The sequence below is a fragment of the Parasteatoda tepidariorum genome, chromosome 5, assembly GCF_982258835.1.
Source record: "Parasteatoda tepidariorum strain Cologne lab strain chromosome 5, Ptep-v5.0, whole genome shotgun sequence".
Classification (NCBI taxonomy): domain Eukaryota; kingdom Metazoa; phylum Arthropoda; class Arachnida; order Araneae; family Theridiidae; genus Parasteatoda; species Parasteatoda tepidariorum.
This window is the reverse complement of record NC_141759.1, coordinates 2,235,266-2,252,993: the sequence shown is the minus strand read 5'-3', so window position 1 is coordinate 2,252,993 and position 17,728 is coordinate 2,235,266. Positions and strand designations below refer to the sequence as shown.

General features: G+C 33.2%; 1 protein-coding gene across 1 annotated transcript in view; it reads left to right on the top strand.

The window, feature by feature from the left end:
• The window catches only part of LOC107437802 (aminopeptidase N), a 142,756-nt gene that overhangs the window by 102,951 nt on the left and 22,077 nt on the right, over positions 1 to 17,728 (top strand). The window contains exons 9-11 of the mRNA XM_043045904.3: positions 3,855 to 4,012; positions 6,828 to 6,916; positions 10,766 to 10,896. Coding sequence (XP_042901838.2) covers positions 3,855 to 4,012; positions 6,828 to 6,916; positions 10,766 to 10,896 — 378 coding nt within the window. The remainder of the gene's footprint in view (positions 1 to 3,854; positions 4,013 to 6,827; positions 6,917 to 10,765; positions 10,897 to 17,728) is intronic.

The following is a 17,728-nucleotide window of genomic DNA, read 5'->3' as shown; positions in this document are numbered from 1 at the left end:
TTCATCATTAATCTCTCTTTTTCTGTTATTCTTTTTTGTCGTTCTATTGTTTTTATATATATATATATATATATATATATATATATATATATATATATATATATATATATATATATATATATATATATATATATATATATATATATATATATAAACTGCGATATTCTACCACATCTTTACTTTCGTTGCGACTCAATTTTTGTGATAATGCGCGGTTTGAAAATATTTTATCATTCACGAGGGCCTTTACTTCAATTTTTTTACCCATAATGAAACAGCTCGAATTGTTTATTTATACTCTGCACACAAAATAAACAACTAACTACCTAGTATAAAACTGCGAAACAAGTAAACACAGCGCTTCATCATACATTGCACCACTAAAGCAATTTATCTGTGTCAGAAAGAATCACGCAATATGAAGCATGAACAACAGTTTCATTAAAACTAATTCAAATTGTTACCCAAAACAATTTGAATTACAAAAAAATGATTTAAATTCCTTTTTTTTATCGTTGCAGAGAAATTTTTCTGCATTCAAGTATAGTATTTCTGAAATTTAAATCAGATAATGGTATTCTATCACTATGAATAAATGAGCTTCCAGTGCCAATCGACATCGTTACTGATTTTTTCTTTCTTTTAGAAATTAAACTGTATATTTTACTAGTTTTTTAAATAACAAAAGTTTCATCGCTTTGATGACATGAGAAATTTGTTTTCGAGCATTGCAATTCATAAATATTTGCACAAAACAAACGTTTAAATTTATTTTATTTTACTCAAACAAGTTTTGCAAAAGTATGAATGTTTTGTTAATATTATATGTTATTCAATGACTCAATATGCTCTTTAATGAGTGCAGATATTTCACAAATTCTGACACAAAAACCAGGGGTCTGTTTAGAAGAAATTTGGGTCCGTTAACAGACCCTTCACAAAATATCTTTTCATAAAAACGGACCCTTCACAAAATATTTTAACTTAAAAACGGACCTTTCACAAATTTGTTTATCTTCATTATTATTTTGTTAATCGAATAAACCCTTTCCAGGGCAGAAAACAAGAAAGATGGATGTAAACGAATTAAGTTTTGTCTTCGGTAGACGATTCTTCCATTATTCATCCGAAATTAATATTCTGTGTTCAGCAGTATAGGCTAAATACCAAATATTTGTGTGTTGCATCTCTAATTTAGAAGCAGCAATTGTTGTTTATTTTTTTAAATTTAATTTTTTTAATTATAATTTTACAGTGTTGAGCATAATCTTGTATGTCTTTACAATTTAAAAACTCCTTGAAAAAATATTTTTTTGCAATAACGGACCCTATTTGCACAAATTCATAAAAGCGGACCCTGGTTGAAAGAATGTGAGTAATTTTTTCACAATTTCACGAAAAACGGACCTTTCACAAAATGTCTGGACAGACCCCTGAAAACTTACTTTCTCTGAATAAGAAAAACCTTTTGTTTTCTACCCTCAAAATGTCCATCTGCTATACATAGTTTCGATAACAGGAGAGCGGTTCAAAGTTTGGACCCCTCATCAAGTTTATTAACATTACTTTTTGCGTATTTCGCCGCACCTTTGGAATTTTTTAAGCTAATCATTTTTAATAATTATTTATTATTTTTTTATTTCATTCAAAAATAATCGAACCATTTTGAATTGTAAAATATAAAGACTTGACATCATTTTAGATTGTGATTTTATAAGGCCAAATGCAAAAATCGAAAGATATAGATCGACTAAGAAGTCGAATTTCAAAGAAGCTGTATATTTAAAATTAGATTTCTCGATGGGTGATCGGCTCGCGTGGACCACAGTGCTGACATAAAATATCCTCAGCAGTTGACATGGGTTAGAGTCCACTTGCCGTTAGACTTAGGTTTTTTTAGTTTTCCTCACCATGTAACGCAAATGCGGGTAGGTTCCATCAAAAAGTTCTCCAGGAGGACACATTGTTCCCAATATTTGATTCAGAAGTTCCCTTGTCTTCTGGATGGGGTTCAAAATGATGAGGCTACGGAATAGAACATGAGTAGTCGTAAACTCAAAATTGGGTTCGACGATGGTTTTAAAATAAAATACTCTTTCGAACTTGCAACCCCCCACTCCTTTAGTACTTCAGTTACCATTCTGACCGACTTAATTATTTATGGCAACAAACAAATCGGTATTGTTTAACTTAACGACAATTGAAACTCCTAAAGGGTTTTTTATGGAGTCATAAAACATAAACAGGTACAGAATTTACGTATATATTACTATTTCAGAGTAAGTAATATGTATCACTATATATTAATACGTTCTTAAACATTTATGTTCTAAATTCCGAATCTTTCATTAAAAAAATTTTTCTCAGAAATACTTAGAAAAACAATTTTTGAAATTACCTTCAGTTTTCTCTCTGTGAAAAACCTATTTTAATTTATTTTATTTATTGCACTTTTTTGTAACCTGTATTACATCAACATCTTTTAAGGGAGAAAAAACTTTCAACGTACTCTTAATACCAGTGAGAATTAATTCGAAAAAAAAAACAAATAAGCAAAGATTCTTTAGAACTAAAGGAATGCTTTATTTATTTATTTTTTTAAGAATTTTTTTTTTAGGAAAGTCATTTAAATTTTTCTCGTGGAATTCAATTACTTTTATTTTTACCCCTGCAATCAGATAATTGAAATCTAGAAGATGAATTTTTTCCTTATCTTTTCTAGTTTCGAATAGCATTACCTCCCCCCCCCCTCGAGATTTAAAAAAAAAACATTTACCTTCTTGAAGGAGCTGAAAATAAGGAACCTTACCTTATTACAAGAATAAAAATTATTTCTTTCAGTAATTTGAGACCTTTTCATTAAAAAAAATTGAAATTTCAGAAATACATAAACTACTTTATTAACAACATTAAAAATTCTATTTAACAAAAATTGAATATGTAGTATTAAAAAATATCTAAATATATAAAAAACTGAATTTTGAATAAAAGTTGAAAAACTGAAGATTGATAAATACTTCTTTTTTAAGTTTTTAATGTTCTTGAACAAATTCTCATGTATTAAATTAGTATTTAAGACGTGTATATAATGCAACATAATATGTTTGTTGTCTGATATTTAATCCGGCTTTATGAACTGATAACATAAAGAAAATTATTATTTATAATCAGGTGTTAAATGCGTTTTTTTTTTCGTTCTTCGTTGTGTTTTTATTTTTTCACACAGGCCTGCCAACTACTGCTCATTTTGCAAAATATTTAGTATATTTTGCATTAATAGAAAGAATATATGAAATAGAAAGAATTTACTTTTCAGCAAAAAGCAACCTTTCTAACTTAAGAATGTAAAAAACATTTGCAATTTTGATGTTTCTGAAGATAAATCTTAAAAATAAATAAATTCCCAATTGTGTTCAAGTATTTATTGATATCTCATTTTATTCATAAATGACACATTTATTTAAAGTATTACCTTATTTTTTATTAAATTAATAAATAAAAGTTTCGAATAATAATTTTTTACACAAAAGATCTAACATAAAACATGTATTCAAAAAATCTTAAGGGCAATATTTTTCATTTGAAAGTTTAATGATTTTCAAAGTTTTTTTTTTCTTCATTTTTTTAATTTTTAAGAATTTTTAGGTTTTACTTTCTGGCCAGTTTATAACAATTCTAGTTATTTGAAATCAAAAATAACCAATAACTAAAGAAGCTGAAAATAAGTGAATAGTTTGCAGAAACGAAATACCTGCATGCAAACAAACCTACCTATAACAAATCAAATTAGTAATATCAGAATTTTTTACTAAATTTACTTAAATAAAATTTCTTTTTTCACTCATTGAATGTAGGTCCAGGAGGAACAAGACCGCATTGATGTTAAAACTGTAATGGATTCATGGACACTTCAGACAGGCTATCCAGTGGTCAAAGTGACCAGAGATTACACTGCTGGAACTGCAACCGTACAACAGACAAGATTTCTCCTAGAATCCTCAGAAAAAGACAGGTAACGTTGTTCATCTCCACTCTCAACCACAATCATGGTTACTCGTACTCCCGAAATTTACAACAAAATAGCTTCTCGTGCTGTCAAAGTTAAATACCAGATGACTTGTCGCATTCTCAAAATGCAATGTAGTTTTTCTTCTTATGTAGTATAATACTAGTTGTTGTTTGTCAAGGCCCTATACTAAGCTAGGAAACAAGTCAGCCTTGCTTTATACTTAGTAAATAGAATAGGTGTCTCATGGTATCGTGATTCCTCCTATCTCTACACTTTTCCTCTCTCCGTTTCAATGGTTTCGGTTCTTCTTGGGGTTTTTTTTCCACGACAGTTCGTTTTAGTTAGAAGTTGGAATGTACCTGCGTGGGGGAGGGGGGAATTTACCGAAGCAATAGTAATGGAGAGTGTGGAAATCGAGTAAGTAGTGATGTGTCTTTTATATATATATATATATATATATATGTATATAAATTTTTTGAAACTTGCAAATATGACGCGATTACTACAATCGCGTCATATTTGTTTTTTTTTTTTCATCTTTTTTTCAAACCTTGAATGGTGATTTTCCTAAAAGACTCATTTCGAAATTTACGATGATGGTAAATTTATTTTAGATTTTTATAGCGTCATCACCCAATGAATCATTCTGGCAATCACGGCTATTGTAGGATTTTTAAGACTTATGTGGTGTCATTCCTCATTAAAACATCCTGAAAACTACAATTAGAGCTATTGTAGATTTTTTAGGACTTTTAATGCATAATTCATCTTTAAACATTCTGAAGTTTGCAATCATGGCTATTGTAGGATTTTTAAGAATTTTGTGGTGTCATTCCTCATTAAAACATCATGAAAACTACAATTAGAGCTATTGTAGATTTTTTTAGACTTTTAATGCGTAATTCATCTTTAAACATTCTGAAATTTGCAATCATGCTTTTATAGCGTCATTACTCATTAAAACATTCTGAAAATCACAATTAAGCAGAGTTCGTAGTTGTCCTTAGTTTCCTAATAAAAACTTTTCTGTCCTTATTTATCCTGATTATTACTAAATTTGTCCTGGTACGCCTGGCTTTTTTTTTCTTCTTTTTTTTGCAGAATTCCCCTTTTAATGAGAACGCAATTTTAAAATAATCATTTTGATCCTTATCGAATAATATTAAGCAATAATGTCATGTTCACTTTAGTAAGTTGCGATTAAATCCTATAATGATAATTATTATTTTCCTTTTATAAGTTGAAAAAATAGTCTTTAAATTCGAGGGTTATTCACTAAAGTTTGTTTGCTATAGGGTTCTGCTATATAAGTTTTATTGCTATTCTAGTGGGCTGCGCCCCCTACTCGCTAACGCTCGCCAACCCCCGAAAATTGCTACGCAATCTTATATAGTTTGCTTCGCAAACCAAGCTCGCTTCACTCGCTACTAACTTAGGTACATTGCAAATGCACAAAATTCTAAAAATTCAAAACAATCATTCAAATCCATGTAACAACTTTTTTTCAAAAAAACAAAATTACATCTTTTTAGTAAATACTAAGTCATTAAAATAAATTTGAATTCAAATAAATGACATGTAATTCGTTAAACCTATTAGAAATGTGCTAGAGTATAAAATCTTAAGATGAAATTTCTAAAACTGATATCTCTTTTAAAAGGTTAAAATTTTGGCTATAATTAAGTCTATTAAAAATTGAAATAAGTGAATTGCAAGGAAAAACCTGCATAAACAAATAAATTGTAGTTAAACAAGTAAATTCGTGATATAAATCAAAAATCGTCAAATAAATTCGTAATATATAAATTCGTAATATATAAATTCGTGAAAAAAAGCGCTTTCGACAAAATACTAAAATAGAGATCTATCGACAAAGACTACTCACTTCTGCCTAGCTTATGCTTTCTCTAGTTATTTCAGTTTCCGTTTTTAAAAGCGGTATATGTTGAGCCATCTCAGCTAGATTTGGCATGTGACATTTTTAGCGGCAATCATTGGTCGATTTTCTAGCGTTGCCTTTCGGGAAGTTGTAATGAGGCTTTTTTTGTCGCCGTGTAAGAGAAATATGTATACATAGATAGTTTGATAACTATATGGAACTCAGAACACCATTAAACGTATTACCTAATTTAAGAATAAGGGAAATTTTAAAATATATTCCTGATAATCTACATGCGAAAAATGTTTGAAAGGTAATACATTGTAATACATAGAGGAAGGGGGAAGGACATGAAACGAGTCATCTCCCCAGGTGCCTTATTCGAATACTATTCATCAGCTCTTGGTTTCCCCTTCTAAAAATATTAGAGTATGCATGTATTGTACCAAAAATGCCCTGTTTTTATGTGAAATCTTGTACTCGTTTTTATTTTTAGCCTCTACGAAGTCTGCATTAGGGCTATTGTAGTTTTTTTAGACTATTACAGCCCTATTTCCCATTATAGCATTTTAAAATTTGCAAACATGATGCGATTGTAAATTTTTTGTTCTTATTTTGAAAGCTTTAATAGCTGTGTTCCAATTAAATCATACTGAAATTAGACATAATAATGAGATTCATGGGAGTTTTTTTATCACTTTAATTGCGGTGTTTCCTATAAAAATGTTTTGAAATTTGTAATTATAATGCGGTGGATTTTTTTCTGTTGATAAAATTATAATAACAAAATAAATTTTATTAATTTTACCTTCATTCGATTCATCTAAAATCTTAATTTCAGTGCAGATTTTTTTCCTTGAGGAAAAAAAAATTAAATATGTAATTTTATTCATAGAAAATCCCCCCATTCTCAATAATAATGTGATGTGAATTTTGCAGCAGTCGCTGGGAAATTCCTTTCACCTACACAGATGGAGCAAATCCAGATTGGAATCCTGTAACCAAACTTTGGCTACACAAAACAAATGGTAAGAGGCATTCTCATTTTTTTCCAACGTTTCCATGAATTTGTATAGCTTTTAATATTTCTACATTATTTTACTTTATTCATTATAATCTTGACTTGTATATAACACTTAACAGTATGTTAGACAGTCAATAGTAAAAAAAAAGAAGAAAAACTTTAAAAAAAACTTTAAATAAGTGTGTAAGTAATTTAAATGTTTTCGCATTGTGCAAAAACCTACATTTGGGTGTCTGGACATATGGGTATTCCTGGTCATGAGCTGGGGACCCTGAAGGAATTTCTCCCACATCATTCAGGGCATCTATTTTCAAACTCTGTGGCAAGATTGCCCATGAAACAATGACGCAACTCGGATCGTCAGAAAGAGCTGAATCGCGACTGTCTTCTCACTGCACCCTCAGGAGACACACCTATGCACAATCTTATCCTGTTTGTCGAGGTCTTGAGGATGAGACATCTCGACATAAACTTTGTGATTGTGAGGTCCATTCTGCTCAAACATTTAGGGCAACATTTCATTAAGGTCTGGGAATTGCAAGATATTCCTGTCAGGTGTTTACTCATCATGACTTTATGGTATGGGTACAATAGACCGCTGGTCGATGCGTCCTGCTCCAACCTCTAAGTCTATTGTGCAAAATAGTTTCGCTCGTTATTATTCTATTATTGTCTGAATGAATAGGTATTTTCACGCCTGGACTCGCTATTGGATGAATGTTAAAAATTCTTACGTTAAAAGTATAGGGTCAATTCTCAAAAGAGAAGAACCATTAAGTTTAAATTAAAACACGTTAAAAATTTTAGAATAAACTCATAATTCTGTCTAGTAACAGAAATTTAAATTATTGCGAAAGTTTTCTACATCTGCATCAAAAATAAATTTTTCCAACCGAAATTCGGACATTCATGATGTTAACTAACTTTTTTCTTAACGAGTGTCTAGATGTTTACAAGTGGAAATATGAGTTTAAATAGAAAATGATAATATCCTTTAAACAATTGCAGCAATCGATACGTAGTATGAGAATGTGAAAGATTTGTAGGGAAAAGCAATTTAGTTTCCCTCACATCTTCTGCGGGATCATCTTAGTTATTATTAATAATACTGCTTTTCTTATTAAAATAATGCAAAATTATTACAAGAAATTACTTTCTTTCAATCATACTAATGAGAAGTGCGAATTTATTATATTTCATACTTCAACGATTATAACACTTGACATCGTATGCAATGTATAATCGGCCGATATTTAATGATAGTATATATAGAGCCATGATGCGGATAGAGCGTTCGCCATCCAATGCGGTGAACCGGATTCGAATCCCAACGAAGAAATTGGGTTCAACGACAGTTATAATAATGAAATACTCTTTAATGTAACATTTATGTTAAAATGGTTTTAACATAGGTTGTGTGCGTAATACGTATTAAAATGATCGATTGAGTTAATGTCTATGACTAATTATCTGAATGCCTGCTCTTCGTGAAAACAAAATCAATCGATCTGTACTGAACAACATTACAAAACTGAGACACTAAATAATATTATTGTATTTTCATTAAACTAGTTTTATTTAGTTTCTTATTTATTATTTGTTTCCCTTATCGGTGGCTTTACGTTACTAGATTGAGAAAAAGACGCTTTCAGTAGTTTAACCGATCAAAATAAAGATTACTATGATGCTCTTTTGATCGAGACCCACTCATGATAGGTACCACAATCAATTGAAAAATCCTCTTTTTACAGTATCTGTATTAAAGCGGCACATTATTGTTTATTAGGAAAATAATGTGTTGTCATATTAATATATTTTATATTTTTTTAAAACTGGTCCAATGACCATAATAGTGTCTAATACCATAAGGCATCATTGATGTCAGTAAGAGTAGAGCGAATATTGACGCTTCTCCTAAACGGCACTTTTTCTGCTTTTTAGTACATTATTATATTCCATTTGCAGTTGATTTTAAATTATTTAGCTTGATAGAAACACAGTTTATACACAGAAATAAGAACAGTTGGTTTCAGACAACTTTAGAAATACTGAAGTACAGGGCACAAAATTAAAAATGGAATACCCTAAATAACTTTTGATCTAATAACATCTTCACGTTCAAGGAATCTATCTAGGTGGTTCGATGGGGTGGCCTCAAATATACTAAATAATTTGTGCAGAAGATATTTTAAATTTACGGAATCAGGTACAAAAATATACTTTCTCTGAATAAACGCAAAATATAGGGGGTGGGGGGGTAGCCACAATCAGAGAAATAGGATCCCAATAGTTTGGTCAGGAGAGTTTGAACCCCCTTCATGTTAATTTTTCTTTTTGCTTATTTCAAAATATCTCGAGAATTTTTTAAGGGAATTCAAAAATTTTTGGTCACCATTTTAAGACTCGTTCATCCAAAAAAAATTCTATGCAAATTATAACTTTCGTAAATATTTACTATTTGTATCATTTTATTTAATAATTATCAAAAAGAATTTTGAACTGTACGGTAAGCAATTTTGTAAATCATTTTAAAGAACGTAATTTTACATATTAAAATACAGAATTTGATCAAAATTGGTCGAATAGCTCCTGTGAAATTGATTTTTAAGAATACAATTTTTAGCTTCATTTCTCAGGAACTATTTAACCAATTTCGCTCAGATTTTGTATTTTGCCATGTAAAAATGCATACTTTAAAATGATGTGAAAAATTGTATACCTTACAATTCAAAATTTTGTGCCAATTATTAAGTAAAATAATAGAAAATACTATATATTTACTAAAAGTTAAATTTTGCGTTGAACTACCGATAAACTAGTTTTAAAATGGTGTGCAAAATTTTATGAATTCGCTTGAAAAGTTCTCGAGATATGGCGAAATACGCAGAAAGAAAAAATTTGCATTAAGGGGTTCAAACTTTGAACCACTCTTCTGATTAAATTATTGGGGCCCTATTTCCCAGATTGTATCTACCACATATAGTTTGGGAAATCCGGATCTTTCTATAAAAAGGTATGTTTATTCAGAGAAAGAACATTTTTGTGTCTGAATTCGTAACTTAAAAATTCGTCTGCACGTGTTAATTACCATATTTGAAATCACCCTCTCGAATCAACAAGATTGAGCTTGAAGTTATTTGTTTCTTTTTTTTTTTTTTTTTTTTTTTTTTGTGCACTGATCACCACCACTTAAGTTATAACGAATAAGGTATATTTAAATAATAAAGCACTTCTTTAATGAGAGATATAAAAGACATCAATAATGTTATCGATTAACACGTTGACTGCTCCACTTTACACGATCAGTTTGAATCTTTGCCGAGAAAAGAGGATCTTTACCTGATTTCGTTGAAATTTCGAAAAGAAAAAACTTATTTCTTAGTGAGTCAAATAGAAAAGTACAAGAAAGCTTTTAAGAGGCTCACAGTAATTTTCTTAATTAATCAGATGTGTATCTCTTTTATAACAATTCAATAGTTTTGTAACTTCCAGTGCAGTTTTGTGTCTTTCCAAATACATCTTCGCAAGCAGTCTAATAAACCGGCCCGGTTAGAAACTTTGCTGTCACCCGAATATGAGTGAAACGGCAGTCAACGTGTTGAAATGTAAGGGTTAGTTGGCATGGAAACAGTCGGCAACCAATGAAAAAAATTCCATTTTTCATAAGTCTTTGAAATTTTTGAATGATTTTAGGATCGGGGGGCTAAAGTTGCTCCTTTTTATCCACTGTCGAAATTTCAGGACGTGAAAGGTTCTGGAGTTGTAAGAGAAACTATTCATTTTATTGATATAAATTCTTTTTGTTTTGTTGCTGTTTTTTAAATGTTATCTCAATTTTTTTTTCATTTCATAGGAAGCATCAAAGGTTTACCTGGAGCTGACCACTGGGTAGTGGGCAACATTCAAGAGGTCGGTTACTATAGAGTCAACTACGATGACCACAACTGGAAATTACTCATCAAGCAATTCCTGGAAAACCACGAGGTATGTTATACATTTCAGAGGTTTATGGGTGACTAATGTGGTGGTTCAGAGGATAAAGCACTGATCTCCCAGGTTTGAAACCATGCGGTGGTTAATCGGTGTGAATTCTGCTCCTAGCTTTCACTGAACGCCATGCTAACGTATAAATTTATCAGCGGTAAACGGATTATCATTTAAAATTCCCTTGTTGTGCGGGTGGTTTTCCTCACCGTGTAACGTTAGTTCGGGTTAGTTTCATCGAAAATCTTCCACGAAAGCCTGGTCGGTAGAGCGCTGGGCCCATGTCCAAGAGTTCGTGGATTGGATCCCCGCCGGCCGAAGTAGTTAATGATGACTGATTACGTTAAATCTGTCGAGTTGCAAAGTCCTCCATGTTCCCATAACAAATCAGTACTTCTGGGGGTACTGATCCAGGAGTTTTCTTGTCTTCTGAACTAGTTCAAAATTACAAGGCTACGGCGTTGAACATTAGTAGTCGTAAACACAAAAATTGTGTCGGCTGTTCAACGATTTACCCCGACCTGCAATTATTTAGGGCATACGGGTAAATGTTTATTAAAATCCAAAAAGTCAGTACAAAACATAAAATACATATCCTACATGGCAACAGCTCATGAACAAGGCGGGGGAGTAAGATTAATATTAAGCTATAGTACAAAAGTGAAATTTAAAACCTGGAAAAAGCCCCAAAACAAGTAAAATCCTAAAAGTAATTTAACTACAAATACTAAAATGAGCAATTTTAAAATCTATGGGAAATTAAAACTTGGGTGAAATAGTAAAATATTAAATTGACGAATCATATAAAATCCAACAAATATAGAACCAACATTGTCGTGTAAATAGATAAGGTGATAAAAGCAGGTGTAAGGTGATAAAAGCAGGTGTAAACTTTAAAAATCGATAGTTAAAATCAATAAATAAAAAGTTAAAATGTTGGCACGGTGACGGGACAGTCAAAGTTCAGAAGTAATAGTTCAAGTATTATAGTTTAAGTACAGTCTAAAATATTCTCTAGGGGCACTTTGATGATGTATTTGATAGTGTTCCTGCAGGCCATTTAGAAAAGAGTTGATGTTCAGTATTTTTATTTAGAAAGTCAGTGCTACGACACGTCTGGAATTCCAGACAGTCAAGTAATAGATGTTTTATATCCTGGAATTCACCACAGAAGTTACAGTTTGGGCATCTCCCGAAAAGGCGGTATTGATGATTACCTAACACGCCATGGCCTGTAAGAAATTGATTTAGATAAAAATCTGCCTGCAGTCTGGTGACCCTTGGATCTTTAAAAAATTTAAAAGATTGACGTCCCTTTAGTGTTGTTTGTCCATTCGCTTTTCCACCTTGTCATGGCACATTCATTGATTATCGATTTGACCTGTACATGGGCAAGTTGGGCAGTGAAATCCACTCGGTCGAGACTGGTGGCTTCCTTGTCTGCCCGATCCGACTCCTCATTACCCTGTGTCCCCATATGAGCTCTAGTTCGATTAAAAGTAATACCTTTATGCCATAGTTTTTTTAAATTTCAATTACTGTAGTGTTTTTATAAGAGGGGTCCGCTAGGGCATGAAGTGAGGAGAGCGAATCAGTGAAAATACTAAACTTGCCTTCCTTGTTTTGTGTCCATCTTATGGCTTCACGAATTGCCATCAGCTCGACCTCAAAGATTGAGCAGTGGTCAGACGCTCTGGGTGAGGTCTGGTGAACAGTACTTCCATCATATTTAAATATTACACCAAAGTCAGTTCTAAATTGTTTGGGTTCGACCTCCATTCTAGAGCCGTCTGTGTAGATCTCACTGCCGGAATTACGTGGTGGACTATATCCCCAAGGCAAAACGACCTGTTCATCTGGATGGGTTGGGGCTGGTGCTGGTATATTGTTTTGTGTTGCGAGGTTGTTACAGATGATTTATGGGATTATTTGGTACAAATCTTCTCTCCTCCAGCCCCACTTGATTCTCTTTGTATAAATGGTTTCAATTAATTTGAGGTGTGTGGGTTTAACTCCGGCCAGAATCTGGAGAGCATCTCTACTAACTGAAGAATAGCATTTAGTTGTTGTTAAAAGAGGTATGTGTTTCAGAGATTTTAATTTATCATTCATTTTAGTAGTGTTCTTGTACCAGACACTGGCCGCATATAGTATGATTTTTTCGCTTGCCTGATGGAGATATATTTTCTTTAGAATGTATGGGCTAAGTCCCCATGTAGCTCTGACGACTCTTCTAATCATTTGATTGAAATTAGTAAGTTTATCTTTGATGTCGTTAAGGTGTTGCATCCATGTCAGGCCCAAATCGAACACTATGCCAAGGTATTTGAGTGTATTGACCACTTTCAGGTTGATGCTACTGTTACGATCCATCTTGATACAAGGAGTTCTGCCAATTTTTTTATTGCTTTTGTTGAAAATAATTACCTTGGTCTTATTTTCACTGAAAGTTAGTTTGTTTAACTCTGCCCACGCCGACATTTCTGCAAGAATGTGAGTCACCAATAGGTCAAATCGGTATAAAATAGTGTGACTGAGGAGTATAAAAAATCATCTGCAAAGACAATAATTTTAAAATATCGTTGATTAAAATCATTGAAGCCACTAAAATCTATGTTAAAAGCATGGCTTAAAATAGTATTGATATATATGAGCCATAAAATGGGTCCCAGTGAGGATCCCTGTGGGACACCCAACTTGACGTTACGTTTGTCTACTGTCTTGCCACTGGAGTCCACAAAAATTGCCTGTCTTATATTAAGGAAGCTGAAAATGATGCCTTTTATGTTGTAGGGAATATCGAGTTGATTTATGAGTGATTTAAGTACTACCCAGTCGGCGTTGTCAAAGGCGCCTTTAATGTCCAGGGCCACCCCTATAGTGTGCCTTTTTTCGAGTTTTGCCTGTTGGATAGTGTCCACTACCACTCTGCTCGCGTCCTCCGTCCCCCTTCCAGTTCTAAATCTACATTATTGTTCGTGTAAGAGCTTTTTTTTTCCAACTAGTATGTCAGTCTCTTAGTAATTAATTTATCTAGTAGTTAACCCCATACTGGAAGCAGGGACAGAGGTCTATATGTTTCCGGTAGCCTGAGGTCCTTGTTAGGTTTTTCTATTAGAGCGTCCCTGGCTAGTTTCCAACTGTCCGGGAAGTACATCTCATGAAGGCAGTGAATAAAGATCTCCAGAAGCCAAGACTTATTAGTGTAGTAGAGTTCTTTGATGACTTCGTTGGGTATCCAATCAGGTCCCGGTGCCTTGTTTGATCTCATATCTCTAATTACAGCTTCCAGTTCCCTCAGTGTAAATGGGGGGGGGTCCATCATGTTACCAGTCAGAAGTGCTACAGTGTCGTCTTGACGTTCAGGAAAGTGATGTGCCATAATCGTTTTGATATTTCCTGTGCAATCAGTTGTTAAAACATTGTTTCCATCAAAAACAGCGTGATTCAATGATCTGCCTATATTTGCTCCCTTTGAAGTTTTGTAAGGGGCCGCAAACGCCTCGTCTGTGCCAAGTTTGCTAAGATATGACTTGAGATGGTCAGTTTTAACTTTCTTGATTAATTTTTTGTATTTCGCCTAGTTGTGTTTGTACTTTATTTTAAAGTTCATTCTGATGTTATTGTCTTTTGTTTTCTGATACCTGCGCCTCAGTGCTCTAACATATATCCCATACCTGCCAACTTTTAATTCCTTTCATTATCATTTTTCCCAGTGGTATTAAAATGAAATTAAAACTTCAATTTTAAGCAAACAAATACGTTGCATTTGAAAAAACTTAAGTTGAGAACCTTGATAGTAACGCATATTAATATATGTGCTTAATTTTTGTAAGAATAGTGGTGATCAAAATCATTTAAAAATTAAGTTTATAAAAGAAAAAATAGTATATATTTACTACCACTTTAAATATGAAAATAAAATCTTCCGGAAAATCCGGAAAAGTTGGCAAGTATGATATCCTCATAGTGTTGATATCTGGGGTCCACCAGGAGTAGTGTTTTTTATAATTTATTGTTAATTTTCTTCTTGACAATTGACAAGCGTTGACTATCTCTTCTGTGATGTCTTCAATCTGTTTGTTGAAGTTGGTTTTATTTGAGGTATCAATAATTTTATTTCTCTCAATTATTTTATTGAGTTCAATTTTCAAGGAAAGCCAATCTAGTTTACGGAAATCAACTTTTGCTTTATGAATTCTGTGGTTTTGGTGTTGTCTATCAATTGCTGCCATTATTAGTTCTTGATCAGAGCAAGTTATTCCTTCGTGAACTTTGTAGTTATTGATTTCATTAATGTTACTGGCAATAACATCGATCCATCTTTGGCCAAGTACTGAATTGAACGTAGGCGGGCAGCCTGGGTCGTACACTATGTCTAGATTGTTTCGTAATAAGTAGTCTAATAAAAGGTCTCCTCTGTGATCGCTCCTGGAGCCCCAAGCAGCAGACTTGGCATTGAAGTCCCCACACAAGATTGTATCCATGTCCCTATATTTGCTTAGCACAGATTCAAGTAGCTCCAGATTGGTCTCAATATCCTCGTTGGGTGAACAATAGATAGAAATAAACAGATATTCATTATTTCCATGTTTAAATGTGATCGCATAAATGTCTCCAGCTACAAGTACTGGGAAATCGTTAATCAGGTTACTCCTCAGCATAATGGCTGGCCGATCTCGGTGAGTCCTTTCGGTAATAAATCCTATTCCTGGCGTTGAATCCTCTGATGTCTGAAGTTTGGTTGTAATAAGGCTCGTTAATGCGTACTATACTAATATCCAGATTAATAAAATCCTCATTAAGTTGTATGTTTGCTGACAATGTGTGATGTAAGTTTATATGTCCTCTTTTCAAACCTGTGTTGTTGTCACTGTTCATAGTTTGTTCTTTTCGCTTGTCTATTCTGGGTTCTCACATATTGATTGCATTGCTTGTTAAAAGGTGAGTGTTCCACATCTAAAGACAATACGTGTTTTTTGTTTACTCTGTCGCAATGATGACAGAATGGTATCTCCTCACATTCATTATCTTTGTGGCCTTCCGAGAAGCAGTGTCTGCATATTTGCTTGCTCTTACAGGCAGCCGCTATATGGCCGATTCCCGCGCATCTAAAGCATTGCTTTATCCCAAATGTTTCGTCAAATCGATATCTTCTCCACAGTAAGTTCGACCTATCCTTACATCTGATTTTGTTGTAACTTTCCGGCACTATCTCAAGGATCCAATGTCTCTTGTTGTTTCTAACTTTAAGTCTTGTTATAATCCTTGTGTGCTCTCTTTCAATTACTGTTTTCTGTTGACAGGGTTAGATCACCTAAGCCATCTTCATGAGTTTCCTCTTCAACTCCAAATAGAATTATTGTTGTCTGTCGCAATCTCGGTGATTTTGTTTTGTATTCCTTATCCAGCTTTAATCTCATCATCTCACGCTTGATGCAATCAATTCCTTCTTGCCTGTCTGTTTGTATCAATATTCCTCCGTTTTTTACATTAACCATCTTTTTAATTCCCACTCTTATTCTCGCTGGGTCTTACTGATTGACAAAGTCTGATCTTCTTTTGGCCTCATTATAGTTATGAATTCTTTATCTTGACTCTGTTGTTCAACCTGTATGTGTTTTTCACCATTTCTGCATATGTTCTCCTGAATTCACGGTTTTTCCTGTTCTGTGGATCCAGGTGGGTCCCATTTAGTTTGTTCATGTCGTCTATCTTTGATTTTAGCAGGCAAATCTTGATATTCCGTTCCGCGAACAGTTTCATAAGCTCGGTGAGGCAGTTGGTTTAATATATCTTTATCAGTCTTTGTAATTCTACTCTTGTCTTGATTCAGAACCTACATTATACGTTTATCAATGACCATGGCTGGTGTGATTGTGATTGGTCCTGTCAAGTCATCCGTGTCACTAGGATCTTCAGTATCCCTATTATTCATATCCTCCTCCGATACCTCTCCCATAATGTGGGTGAGCAATTGACCTTGAACCCAGTACCTTGTGAACACGCAGTGACTCTAAGGAGTCACAAATGTTTAAATCACAGTGACGTCTGTTATGCAGTTATCAATGCCTTAATCACAGTGACATCAGTCATCAATTTGTAAACAAAGCTGAATTCACTATGATACCAGGCGCACAATCAACATCAGGCAATCAATTAACGCTTGGGCAATATCAAAATCCAGTTTGTTGAACACTCCTGCCCCACAATAAAAGTATCACTAATTATAATTCAGAAAGTACTTACTCAGTGTTTATTGTATCCGCTGTTACGTCACACGTATTCACTGACGTATTACACATTACAACGATCACTATCGCAAAACATCTATTATTCACTTTGCATTAACCACAAATAGCAGTCCTATGGTACTATCTATCACTATATTCACCTTGATAGTGTTGATGCAGCATCAACCAGATATCCACATCAATAATTTACTTCGCCAGAAAACACCCACTTCAGTTAGCCGCCATGTTAAGTCTCGCAAGTAACACAAGTTCAGGTTTTCACTAATTATTATTCAAATTCACAAATTTATACCTTATCAATGCTTCTCAGATGATATTAAACACTTTATTACACAAATTATTCCTCAGAATTGACTATTTACTGCATTTTTACTTGTAAACGAATCTCGCTAACAAAAACACAACCTTCTTACTCGAAGAGCTGTTGCCATTCCCGTCTGGATCAACGACCGATATAAAATAAAAATACTTAATCCAGGAGTGTTCTGGGTTGGATTCAAAATGACAAGTTTACAGAACCGAAAATTCATAGTCGTAAATTAAGATCAGATATTGAATGCCGATTATACAATTTAAGA